The sequence below is a fragment of the Falco peregrinus genome, chromosome 5 (genome assembly GCF_023634155.1).
Source record: "Falco peregrinus isolate bFalPer1 chromosome 5, bFalPer1.pri, whole genome shotgun sequence".
NCBI classification, from domain to species: domain Eukaryota; kingdom Metazoa; phylum Chordata; class Aves; order Falconiformes; family Falconidae; genus Falco; species Falco peregrinus.
The window spans coordinates 31557737-31571777 of record NC_073725.1 but is presented as its reverse complement, the minus strand read 5'-3'; the positions used below and the strand labels follow the sequence as shown (position 1 = coordinate 31571777).

The 14041-nt window shown below is 36.6% G+C and overlaps 1 protein-coding gene across 1 annotated transcript in view; it reads left to right on the top strand.

The window, feature by feature from the left end:
* HDAC9 (histone deacetylase 9) overlaps nt 1–14041 on the top strand; it is a 485158-nt gene that overhangs the window by 410908 nt on the left and 60209 nt on the right. The window contains exon 23 of the mRNA XM_055803475.1: nt 11791–11909. Within this exon, the coding sequence (XP_055659450.1) occupies nt 11791–11909 (119 nt within the window). The remainder of the gene's footprint in view (nt 1–11790; nt 11910–14041) is intronic.

The following is a 14041-nucleotide window of genomic DNA, read 5'->3' as shown; positions in this document are numbered from 1 at the left end:
TCTTTTATTACTGTAACATATGGTAGAAAAAGTCTTTTTTGTTTCATTCTGTTGAAGAGACTATCCAATTTATCACTCCAAATAGGATCCAAAAATGATTGAAAGAGGTGTGAACAGTTCAGTTTTGTAACAGAAGTGCAGAGATGTAAGTTCATGGGGGAAAGGCAAATTCAGCAACATCAAAATGTACGTTCTAGATACTCTTCACTTAAATCCCAGACTTCACCTTCATTTTTCCTCTGACCTTCTTCAGGGGTCCTGGCAACATGAAGAGGTGGTGCAAATGATTGTATTGGCAAACAGATTAGCATTGTATCAGTATGACTCTCTTGGGGTGAGTGGAATTGCCTTTCTGCTGTAAAATGCCTGGCACAAAAGGCTTCTTCCATGTACACCACTGAAAGAGTTATAATTGATGTAGGACCACAAGACTTTCTATAATTCTTTTGCAGACATCAAATAAAATCTATTAGGAGAAATGTTGGCTCCATGAAGTCACTGGAAGCTTAAGCAAAATATTAAATCACATTGCAGTATATCTAGATTTTCATGTTTTGTTTCTTGGGGTGACATTTCAAGTACTTTACTGTTCACTATTCCTTCCTTGTTTAAAAACAAAAGCTGTGAAACATTTATGCAGGAGTCATGTTATTCCTGAATTCTGTGGTAGTGTCTTCAATCCTTATTTTTCAGAGCTCTTTGGTTTTCCTTTTGTTCTTCTCCTTCCAGATGTGCTTAAGAAAATCTTGTTTCCCTCATTGTGTCTGTGAATGGGAACATGTATCCTTTTTGTTATTATTTAAGTTTCTCTGAAGATGATACAGTATTTTCTAACCATCTTGGGGTTTTTTAGATATCGTGTTAATGCAGATTCCTTTGCTACTTTCGTATTTTATCAAACTTCCTATTTGTGACATTGATTCCTTAATATTTAAAGTTCCTTCCTATATGAAACTGCTTCCCTTTTAATTGCAGGTATAAATCCCTATTTTTTTCATACTTCTCAAATTAGAAACAAAATTCCCATGATCCTTAATATTTGGCTTCATATTTCCCTAAGCGTTAGCTCCCTCCAGTCCTTTCTTTGACTTCATTCTTTAAGTTATAGGTGTAACTCTCTTGCAAGAGAATGCTTCATATTTTAAAACATTAGCCTACCTGATGTTACTCCCTGCACAAGTCTGGTACTTTCCTTTGTCAGTTGAGTTGCCCTAGTCACATTTAATTCAGTTAATTTGTAAGCACTGATATCCAGTTTTCTCTGTCTTTGAGTCTATCATATTTCCTCTATTTCGTTGAGCAAAATGAGTGTAGGGGAAGAGAAAGGATAGGATAATATAAGAGACAGGATTCCTCCAAACTACCCAGAGCCAGCACCAGGTCACATTTCTAACCAAACAGTAGCTGAAACTGCGTCAGAAAACGTTGTCGCTTCTAACACTATATGGTACCTAGAGATTAGTGCTTTAGTGTGAGCATTTTCCTTGCTCCCACAAATACCTTCTCTCTTTCTTTCTGAGATTTTTGCAGTGGGGACAGGGATTGTAAAGTGCTTTTCTGGGTTACCTTAAATTATCTGTAAATATTTCCCCTAAACCTCCAGTAAAATTGCATCAGTATGGGTTCCATTAAGTGACATTCAATTTAGGTAAAGTGAGAAGACTTGGTGTTTCTGTACTTTTTAACCATGTTGTATGAGGGGTGCTGTATCTTTGGCTATCAGAATGAAGCCCAGCTGGTCTGTTTAGGTACACGCTAGAGTAACGGGATGGTCTAAAGTAGACCCAGTTCCAATGACAAACTTCTGCCATGCATGAGACAAACAAATAGGCCCATATTTACTAATACAGAAGTGCTGAGTACTATTGCTGCCTGTAACATCAATATCTTCCTGTCTGAAATCAGAGACACTTCCCGTTAGTTAATTTGGTTTGGCTGTAAGAAAATGTCCATGTGTTCCTTTTCTACCAGGGTATGTTGTTCCTTAAGAAAAAACAAGAGGAAGTGACATACATTTGTCTCTTCCTACTGAAAGAATGCCTCATAAGCACTGAAAAATGAGATTAGCCATATGAGCAATTTTCTGAATAACATTACTTCAAAGGAATAGTGACAACATAATGTACAATAAAATAACAGTGGCTATCCAGAAACTTGTGACATTTCTGTTTAATGATAAGCCAGAAAACCACATACACAGAAAATACCTTTAAAAGTAATTATGAGTATATGAAAGGAAATAGAAGACAAAGCAAGAAAGAATATGTAGAGACCTCTGAGAAAAAAATTAAGACAACTTCACATACTTTGTATTCACAACCATTTTGATGAATACAGCATGTGAAAAATTATGCTTTTGCAAATGGCCGTGACCTTGATGAATAATTTAATTTCTAGAAAATGTTTGTTTTCTTTTCATTTAAAAGGAAAGAAAAAAAAAATCCCCTTCTGGGCAAAATGCACTTTTCAGAAATTTAGCAAATTTTGTGGTAAAAGTATTTTTTCCAAGGGATTTCTGTATTTTTACCCACTCAATCTACTGGTCCCATGAAAAATGCAACCCCTCTAATTCTTCTCACCAGGCATTTTTAAAGAAGACTTGCCTTCCCTTCTTGCCCACATCTCACTTTTGAAAGAAACGAAATCGACTTTAAACTTCTCTGGTAATCACTCCAGTGGTGACATAAGCAGATTGTTGACATCGCAAACTGAGCTGTTGTACAATCGATAACAATAAATTTTAGGTAGCATGTTTTCCTCATTCCTGCTGTTTGTCAAACTATATGATATACGCCCAAACTGGAAAGCTTTTCTAAGTCTTTTTCATAAAGGAGGAGGTTAGATTTTGGACTTGAGACAAACTTCATGCACCAGAGCCCTCTTCTCTTTTTAATTTATTCAGAACACCACCATTTCCTTCTTTTCCCTAATTCCATCATTCCTGTGGAGTGTAAGTAAAAGCGGTACTATGCTCTCCTTTCTCTTGTACTGTTCTTAGATTGCTAAGTAATTTGAAAAGTGTCAAGTACTCAAAAAACACACCAAATGGTAGAATATGCTCAAAATAATATGCTTTGTTATAGACATATGAAATTCCTCAGAGAGGATACCATGCTGTCATTGATTTTGTGAACTCTATAAATGCACACATTGTGGCAAATTTTTACCTTTGTATTTAACTATTTCTGATATTAAAACACTTTTGTCTTCTAACGAGCAATGCAAGAAGATTTACTGGGAGCAATGACCTTTTTTAGTAGTATTATTAGTTTATTATGTTGATATTTTAGGCCAAGTCCACTGACTTTTATAATGGAATACCATTGAAAGAAACTACTTAGTAGAAAGGCAAAACTGATAGTTATTGTGTTACGGAAAATACTGTAGTGTATACTCAGGCTTGATAGAAATGTAGTATGTTCTAAGCAGCCATGCAAATTTTGAAAGAGAATACTTAGAATACCCCCAAATGTGATTATTGTATTTATGGCAGAAAAGCTGCTAAAGATTTACTTCTCCCCCCGGTCCCTGCAAAGTAAAGTAAAAACAAGAAATAGACACTGAACTGATTTTTCTGATAGGAACATGTTACAGCTTGAATCTAAATGCTATCTTAAACAATACTTCAGGGTAAAATTTGACAGTGTCAATACCACTTCCTATACATGTTAGAATGGCTTTGATAGAAAAACAATTAACTTAAAATGGCATTTTACTTTCTCAGTGTTGGTGATGCTATTTTAAGTCATGTTGTGTTCTATTTTAAGACCCATCTTTGCAAATTAAACCTTTATTTCCTCCTTCTCATATGTCATCTTCAGTTGTATAGCTCTTGGAAGCCACATCAGTGCTTTAGCTACCAGCTGGAACTTAATAAATAAGTTTTATTTCTGTTGCACAAGATGGCATGGCACCAGCCAGCTTTGTTTGAGATCTGAGAAACAAATAAAAGGTACAAAGACAGTAAATTTTTCTTTCATCATGCCAGTACTTCTGCAAATAAGACCAAAAAACCAGAGGAACATTTAATAGAAAATGCAGATTTTTTACCCAATCACTTGTCAGGGTAAAAGTTTTCTGTAAGGAGATATCCTGCTATTGCATGAGCTATCTTGGCCTATATTTTCATAGAAGGTTTTATATTTGCATACTGGGCAGCTGGAAGTCTTTGATCCTTTGAAGGCAACCTCTTCTTTCAACCTATAATCATTTGAGAGATACATAGTCCCATAGCCTTTGAGCAAGCTTACTTACCATAATTTTTGGCCAATCCCTTTACCCAATACCACTGAACTTTGAATTTTACTTTGTTCTGAATATGGATGTGAATGTGCGTTTTACATGCTTATATACATTTGCCCACGTCTAGAAATCGGATAATTTTACTGGACTATACTATTAATTTTTAAGTGAATTCTGAAAACCACAAAGTAATATCTCTATCATATTTCCTGTTTGTTAACTTTTTTAATTTTGGTTCTTTTTTTATTAGTTCAGAGTCTGACTAAGGCACACTGTAGATTAAATGTAGGAGAGTCCTTATAACCACATTGAGACCACTTTTCTAAATAACAAAAATGGAAGGATCAGCAAATATTTTAGTCAATATTTCTTATGCTTTTTGAGTGCTTCAAATGTTACAATTCCATCTGTAATAGAAATCAGGAAACTTGTTTGCAGGATGCCAAAATAATTATTAATTTAAAAGGGAACCCACAAATAATAGCCTTAGGCTTTACAAATATCTTCAAAAGACAAAAAAAAAAAAAAAAGCAACAAGGTTGTTGGTGTTTCTGAAACTTTTCATTCAGTGGCACTTATATACTCCTACAATTATAACATTTGAAATTACTAACTTGGGTGCATCCATGGAAGACCTTAACCCTTTAAACACTTTGGTATGTTCTTAAATTTAATAGCATGTGTAAACCCCAGTGAAACGACCATGATTTACAGCAGTAAGGATTTTGTATTGATGTGGTACCTTTTGCCCCTTGAAGAATAAAAGAAAAATATATTTTTTATCTCCAGAAAACAAATAAGGTAACTGTAAAATAAAAATGAAAATATTGACTGTGGTTATAAAAAATAGAGAAGAATAAAATTATTTAAAAGTTATAAAAAGAAAACCTATAAGGATAAAAGAAAAGTTATAAAAATAAAGGCCATAAAGATAGAACTTATATAAAAGATACAATTTAGAAACTAATACCATTAAAATGTGCAGAATTTAGGCATACCTCGGAGGATAAGTCCAGGACAAAGCTGATGGTCGGATGACAGTCAGCAAGTAGTTTTGGGGGAAAGTTCTCAGGTGTGGCCTTGGTGAACTCAAGCTGACAGTAGAAGTGGCATAAAGAAATGTCATGAGGGTAAACCAAAATTGTAGTGAGAGACATTAGTAAAAACTCAATTAATATGGAGAAAAAACATTTATCCAATAGTTGTACAGAAATGTTATGTAGCTTTCTTTGAGGATAGACCTTACCTGATATTGTGTTACGTTAAAACATATGTGCAAACAACACATAAAAATAATAGATACCATAAGTTCCACATACCTACTGGGGCAACCTTTTAAATACTTTCTGATCTATTCATGTCGTGGTGCATTCAACAACATACTTAAATGTGTAATTTTAAGGTAGGACAACATAGTGATTGTTTGGAATAGTATTTTATTTGCAGGATGTGAAACTGAGAATCCATAGGCAGACCTACATTCTTTCAAACAACAGACTGGGTCTCCGTTTGGTGGCAACCCCCCCACTCTAATAGCAGTAATGCATTGTACATATTTTTCTTGCAAAATACAGGTCTGGCATAACTGAATATATGACAGTGCTTTTATAGAATTTTCTACTAGTTGAAGTAGTGAACTTAGTCTCCTGCATTTTCTTTCGAGGTTTTTTCCAGGGAAAACCAAGCAATTTATTCAAGTCTTTTACCAGCTTTTAGTTTTAGCTGATTCATCTGTGAAGTGGGTACACAAAATGCTTGCTTTAAAGGACTATGCGATCAGAAACAGCTATACTGATTTATACCAGCTGAAGATATGAGCCTTTCCATTTATTAATGTTCTGAAAGTACTTTGAGATCACTGGATAAAAACACTGGAGGTTTTCAGGGAAAGAGCAAATAATTTTTTACTGAGACATTCCAATCTGCTGTTTTAGAACAGTGTGGGGGTTTCTCTTTCATTTACATAAATTACTGTCCTGGACTGCTCATTTCCCTCTTAAATTACCCACACAGCAAAGGAATTCTAGCTGTATACATCAGCTTAACTTTCTTTGGAGATTTCCAGCTCTGTATGATGGTACTTGCAGAGTCATTTCAGTCATTTCTGAGTTGGGTACTTCTCTGCAATCTCTTCTGGGAGAACAAATGTTTGGGAGCATCCTAACCATGTGCTTTAAATGTTCAAAAATAGAATGGAAGAATAAAAGGAACAGAGTCCCTTGGTAGAATCTCTTTAATGTCTTGCATCTGATGTTCAGATTGGTGGGGAGGGGAGGATCACATGCCTGATGTTTTCTCTAGGACTACACCCAACTGGAAGGCATCCCTTGCCTTCTCTGCAGACAGCAGCATACCCAAATGGAACATATTAATTCTTTGGGGAAATCTTAGTGGGACAAAAAGGAATCTTTTCAGCTTCCCAGACATATGCTCTGTTCCCAGTACCGTGAGACTTAAAGGAGGATCTGCACTGTGTTGGGCTGGAGGACACAGTTCCGTTGTAACTGCAAGGTTCAGCACAGATAAATAACTCCTGTGATCCAGCTGCTCAAGCTTTCAGGCTTTGACATGTTTATTAATGAAAATGTGAGAGAAAAGAAAGAAACAGTCAGCCAGGAAAGATGCCCCTGTAAGTCTGCTGTCATCATTAGGTGAATACAGTATACCAAATATTTATGCTTCTATATGATTCAGGATCACAGAAAATAAATATCTCTTTTATGTGTTTTATTTTCTTTGGAGAAGGGAGTAGAGGAGAGTGTGAGTCATAGTGGAAGAATAAAATTAATTTCTCTTCTGAGAAAAACCACTCATTTCGTCAGAGTGGGATCCTAGCATTAACTTCTGTTTGCTGATAACCCCTGCAGCCCAGCTGGCTTCAAGAAGGAAGCTGATGGCCTGCCTGCCAGTCCCCAGTCCGTACCTATCTGGTGACCTATGGCCAGAAGCTAAATCATATTTCTTACTCCTGCTGCGGGTAAGGTAATAACTGTTCCTGCCTAGGTCCGAGTGCAGGCTGCCTATGCATCCTTGCAAAGGATTTCTGATCCCTAAAGAAAAATCTAAGGAGTTGCTAAAATATTAATGAACTTCTTTCCCCCACAGAAAACCTTAATCTTTCAACAAAAACATGATCTCTTTGCATGAATTGATTAAATAATAAGAAGGTAAATATTCAACTTACACTTTGCACCATAACAAAACCTGCCAGCTGCAGCCCAACTTCTGAGCATAGGGTTGGTCTGAGGAATCTGGGAAGGCTGACATGAATATCTGTTAGTGTATGACCAATGCTAGTTGTATGCTTTAAAAAAACCCTTAAAATATTTTCTGTTAGGATCTGATTCAAAGGATTCTGTTCTTAGGCAATTGAGAAGAAAGTGCTGTGATTCTAGAGCTCCAGAGGAGGCAGGCAATGGATGGTTTCTCTTTCTTAAACCTTGCTGTGCCCTCCAGGGTTTAAATGAGATGGGAAAGGAACAAGAGACAGGGTCTGATGATTCTTTACTCCCAAGAGACAGTGAAAGGTCAGTAGCTGTCCCTGCCTGCCCAACCATTCTGTGTCCTGAGGTAGGAGAAGCATGTTTACAAGGGAAAAGTGAGCTTCACACTGCTTTTGTGTGAAAAAAAAAAAAAAAGGTGGAATATTGTGCTTTGTGTAGGCTTTCTTTAAAGCTGCCAACCTCAAAACATTATTCTGAAGACAGTTATTCAGGGATAATAGAGGCACGGAAGCCTGAGAGGTGGCAAATGCCAAAAGGTTTTATTTATGTCGTGGTGAGATTTAGTCCGTATTTTTAAATGTATGTGTATGAGTGCTTACAGCACTTCATAAGATAGGTTAGTATCTGTCGTTTTTGTGATGGAATTTACACGTTTTGTGCCACAAAGGAGTTCCTGCCAAGTCAAGACAAAGGTTAGAGAGGTCCTACATACACAAAGTCCAAAACAAAATGCTATGATGTTTTCTAGACCTTAAGCTGCTCTTCTCTAAGCACAGATCTTATAGCAGTTATTCAAAAGAGGAGCAACTTCAAATGTGTGTTGATGTAGAGGAAGACTGGATTAGGGATTTAGGAACTAGATGTCTGATGTCTATATGATCCTCTCTGCAACTGACTTGTAGCTGTCATCTTTTTGAAAGACCAAATAGTAGTCTTGGTAACCAAATAGTTAGCCAGTTAGTCCTGGCTAACAAGGACCACAGACACCCTGAGATGTTTTAGAGAAGAGTCAGGCTTGCTATCCTACTAAATAGATTACATTTTCCATAATGTCTTTTTTTAAAGAAAAGGCCTTAAGGGCTTCTATTCAGTATTAAATCAAGAACAGTATAAGATGGATAAGCCCTGACATTCCAAGTCCCTCAGTATTACAGAGGGTGAAAGAGAAATGAACAAGGACACAGGTCTTGTGGGCACATAGGTTAGCTCTTTTGGTACGTAGTATGCAGAGTAGAAGCAACAAAGTTTTGTCATAATTTGTGAGACAGTATTATAGCAAAAGTAAGATGATATTCCTCTGGTGAAATCTGACAGACACTGTGTGCATTTTTAAAAGAAAAAATTCTTTCAGAAAAACCCTCGTGTCTTATTTTAGTCATGTGAATTCAGGTAATACTGAAAGCAGTAACAAAACAGTGAATTCTAAATGTCACCTCTGGTTAATATCCTTATAGCCTCATCCTTCCTTTAGCTGAGATTCCTATATATAATTTCTGTAGAGATTTATGAATATGCTACTATTTCCTGTTCAGTTCTATTAAAGATGGAGTTAATAGCTATTCCTGGTACTTTGTGCTGAAAGACCTTGTTTTCAGTATTTAATAATTTTACTAATGTTACCCAGTGTGGCTGGCAGTTTTCATGTCAGACAAATTTATTTGAAAAAATTTTGAAGAAACTGTGGCTAAACAATTTTTACTGCTTCTAAGAATGAGATTAAGGGTCAAATGCATTGTTTTGCCCAAGTTATAAAAAAATGTGCTGACATCTTTATGCTTTTGAGCAAGGCCTTGAAATGTGGTGGAAGTGTGGCAGATTTTTCCAATGTTCCAAATTACAAGACTCAAAAATCTCATTCTGTGTTAGCCTGGTTACGTTTGTTAGTGCTCGGCAACTTCAGTTACCAGAGTTTCTGTCTGCACTGAACATATTCCATCCTCTGACTCCTGAGCATTGTCCATGCTGTACTCTGTGGTGCTGCCACTTTATTGGACATGAAGGAATAAAAACCAGAGCCTGACTTGAATTTGAGGAAATTTGAATGGAGGAGGAGGGCAAAAGCTCAAGTGGCTGCGGATAGGGCGGGTTCTCTATAGGACCCCTCCTTCTTTAAGCATTAAAGATATGTTGTGCTATGGGGACAGATCAAGATTGCATGTCAGCCACAGTCTTCATCACTAATCAGGATCCATGCCGCATGAGTTGCAGATGTGAGGAAGTTTGGGAAGTATATGTTGCTTCAGACAATGAACATATAGCTAGAGTATCAGAACGCATATACAAAACAAAGATAAGGTGTGGTTTCATAGGAGATATTTCTTCTTGATACTGTTCCCTAACTTTGTGGAGATTAGCCTGCAAAAATGTTCAGTCGCTGTAGTGTCTAATGTAATTATTAATATGTGTACTTTGTGTGTTATTTAGTTACACATCATGGAACTACAGGAAAAAAGACCTAGAAAGGAAGTAATCTGACCTTCTGCCTCAAGGCCGTGTCAGCTTGAACCTGTAGCAAGTTTGATGGATATCTGTTTTAACTATTATAAAAACCTTAAAGAGGTGGAGACTCTTTAATTTTCTTAAATATTTTATTTAAATTATTATCTGTCTTTACTATTAAAAAGCTTTTTCTGGTGTCTGAACTACAGCTTTCCTGCTGCAACTACTTCATGTCCTATCCACAGTGGAAATGCAGACTATTTCTTTCCTCCTGCAACAACCACCTATATATTTTTGGACTTTTATAATGTTTATTCTCATGTTATGTGAATCAAACAATTATAATTCTATCATTTTATACACTTGGGTCATGCTTTTTAGAATTTTTTTCTTTCCTTTTGTTCTCTCAAGTTGGTCTGCGTCCATACTGGAATCCATGCTTCAGCAGAGGCCTACTAATGACATGTAAAAAAAGGAATATTTCACAAATTGCATCACTTTGCCTGCAGACATTCATAGTGCAATTTCAGCAAATTCACTAGAAAAATGGAGTTGCTTCTATCTTTTTTTTCTAATGTAAAACAATATTCATTGAAATGCTGTATGCCCTGACAAAGTCTTTTTCCTTATTCTGAATTCACTTTTTCTCTGACTATATATCTAAGGAACACTTTCCTAATATGAAAATTACCTTTGTGGAAATCAGAACAAAATCAGGTTTATAAAACAGATCAAAAACTGAACTAAAGGAAAATCTAAGAAGTTGTTAAAATATTAATGAACTTTTTTTCCCCCACAGAAAACCTTAATCTTTCCACAAAAACATGATCTCTTTGGCATAAATTAATTAAATGATAAAAAAGTAAATATTGAACTAAAGCAAATGATATTACACATGCGCAGAATTGATCTTCAGGTTTTGACCAGTGCAGATCAACTGAGATTTCCTTGAGTTACTATATTTGGAATAGAACATTCATTTGTGTATTTGGCTTTTAATATTAGTGATGTTCTCCTCACTAGCCCAGTCATTACAGGCTCAGTATTTGTTGCACTAGTAAAAACCACCTGGATGCTTTCCCTTCAGAAATTCAGCCTGGAAGAAAGCAGCTTCGAGTGCAGAACGCAGGCTTTTGTCTTCTCCTTCAACACATCTTCAGTGTTTTGAGTTTGGATAAGAGCAAAACCAAAGAAACAAAATATCCCCATGGAAGTTTGTCAAGGAATGGGTTAAAAAAGTGGAATCTTTGTGACTGTGAAGGGCTGAATTATCTTCCGACACCAGCAGGGGTTGCTGTCACTAGTTTGTGGTTGTCACATTCCTGTTATGCTTGACCTTGGAAAGGCTTGACAACATAGTCTGGATTTGATTAAGGGAATTTCATGTTTTTCCTTTGCTAGAGTCACCCCCCACCTCGACAAACATTTAAAAATGTTAAGAAGAAAAAAAAGAAGTTTGGAAAGCAAACATTTTCCCAAAAGAAATTTATAGTTCAAATTTACACCAAGTTCGCACTAACTGGAGCAGTCCGGGTTTCCACTCAGGCTTTGAGTGCTCTCTGTAAACCATTAGTCACTTCCCTGGAAGAGGCAGCTTTTTATAGGCAGCAGAATAAAACAGGCACAGATGTGTGTGTAATATTAGAGGCTTTCACATGTACCTGCATTTATTTTTTTTCCTCAATTGTAGAAAAGAAAAAAGAGTGAATATAGAAAGAAATTAATTGAAGCCTTGGACTGTGTTTGGTTTTGGACAGCTACCATGAAGATCGGTTTAATTAAAAGAAAATATCTTCTGTTGTGGATTTTTGAGATTGTGGCAATTTATATCATGAGGATACAAGTTCTTTTAATTTTTAACAGGTTGGTTTTTTTCACTCTACAGGACTGTGATTATGCCAGCTGCCAATGAGTTTGATCCAGAGATTGTCCTGGTGTCAGCGGGATTTGATGCCGTGGAAGGCCACGACCCTCCACTGGGCGGGTACAAAGTCACGGCTAAATGTAGGTATCATCATAAGGCTCATGTTTTGGAGTTTGCATTTTTTCTAGTTAGGAACCTTACTTTAATTCCAGCTTACATCCATATTTCAATTCCGTGAGGTGACACCCGTGCCACTGAGGGCAGACACTCTATGTCAGTTAATGCCTAGAGATGCCCATGGAGCTGCGGGTCTCACTCAGCTCACAGACAGGGTAGAAATAAACACATTAGTGTTTCTGGATCACTCCTTTCTGTTCCTCTTGGCATTTTTGTCTTGACTTTTTAAAGCATTACTTTTCTGGCATTCAACTAACATTTTAGAGGTTTCATGCTTTTTGATAGGCTTCATTTTCCAAATGCTGGAGTAAGTTATTTCTCTTTAAATATATATTGGAGATTTTAGACTTTGGAGGCCTAAATCCAATCTCATATTGCTCTTTGTTATTGTAATCTTTTCAGCTTGATGGCATTAATCCTGAATTACATCAGTGTTCATGAAGGCCAAAGTTTTCTAAAAGACTACTCTGTTGGGTCTCAATGTTTGGATGTCCATTTCAGTCCTCCAAAATGTGTGCTCATGGCAGACAATTAATAGTTTCTGAAAGGCAGGTCTGTCTGAAGTGTCTCATATGTAGCACTCCAAAGTCACTAGTTCTTACAGAGTATCATGGCCAAACTGGTTCTGAGCCTGGGATGTTAAGCAGGGCTGGGTAACAGAGTAACTCTCTGCAGAGTAATGTGTGCTGTGACATCACTATATATAAATCCCTTTCCATAAGACAACACAAAATGATTTCCTAATGCAATGCTGTGAATAATTTTCTTCAGTATATATACTTTTCTTCAGTATATCTCAAGAAATTCATAATAACACTTAAAAAACTATTAAATATGGATCTCTGCTGCTAATGACAAATGCCTTGGGAAAAGTCTGGAGAAGTCGATGAGACCTAATGGCATTTAACAGACTGCACAAATGGACTCCAGCTCAGAGAATTTTGTCCTTCTGACCTCTGCCTTTTGTTACAGGTCAGTAGAACGAAGTTGGGGTTTACCTCAGGAGGAGCAGGGAAAAGACACATATTTTATTTTCATTTTAACTGCATGCTGCACAGGTTCCCCTGAATACCAGGCACAAAAGGATAGATGGAGAGCTAGAGTAACTGTCCACAGTGACATGCTATGGAAAGCAGGAATGCAGAGAGCAGTGCGAGGGCCCACCCAAAGACACTCACACAGGCACAAGTGGAAAGGGAACGACTCTGTGGCTGCAATAAGGCATATTGAGTTTTAGCACAGATTTTCAGGTTAATGCAGTGGTTGCACTAGAGAGGAAAGGAACGTAGCAGCCTATATGCATGTTTGAGTTTCACTTCTCTGTGTATTATGATTTTTAGTAAAACACTATGCATGAAAAAGCCCTTTGTAAGAGGTTTACTCACTGATTTTTTTCCGTAAATATGGTTCCTCGTCAGAGGCACCATTCCATGAGCTTATGTGGTAGGACGATGAGCCTTCAACCAGTACACAATAGATACTTTGTTGAGAAACATTGTATAATTTTCTGTATTTTGCATCTGAGAATGCATGCAACATGTCCCTGAAGGATGCATGATGCTCTAATGAGATGCTTTGGCATACATGATATTCTGGCATAGCAGCATCAACAACTTCACTAGAAATTGCAATATGATTCATATTTTCCTCTCAGGTTAGACTGGATTTCAACCTGAAAGCAAGAAAAACTGTTTGTTATTGGAATCAGTGTTAATTTTCATTCATTAATTAATTAGTTAAGTCTTCATAACTTTTTTAGAAACGGAAATCAGTACATTTTTTAATATAAGAGGCTGCACATCTGCAAGTTACACGTGTCTGTAAGCAAAAAAGATGATTTTACAGTAGGTGGCTCTTGTTTAAATTAAGGGAAAAGCCAAGATAGATCCAGATAATGATCATGCACCTGAGGGATGAATAAAGCCTTTTGTACAGAGCCAAAGGAATTTATTATTTCCCCAAAACAAAATTCTCCACATTCCACCATACCATTTTAGAACATGGCATACTATACGTGGTATGTAGAAATATGAGCAGTCTATTAAAAAAAATAAAGTCCAAAGAGAAACTTTCATAATAAAGACTAAAAACAGAT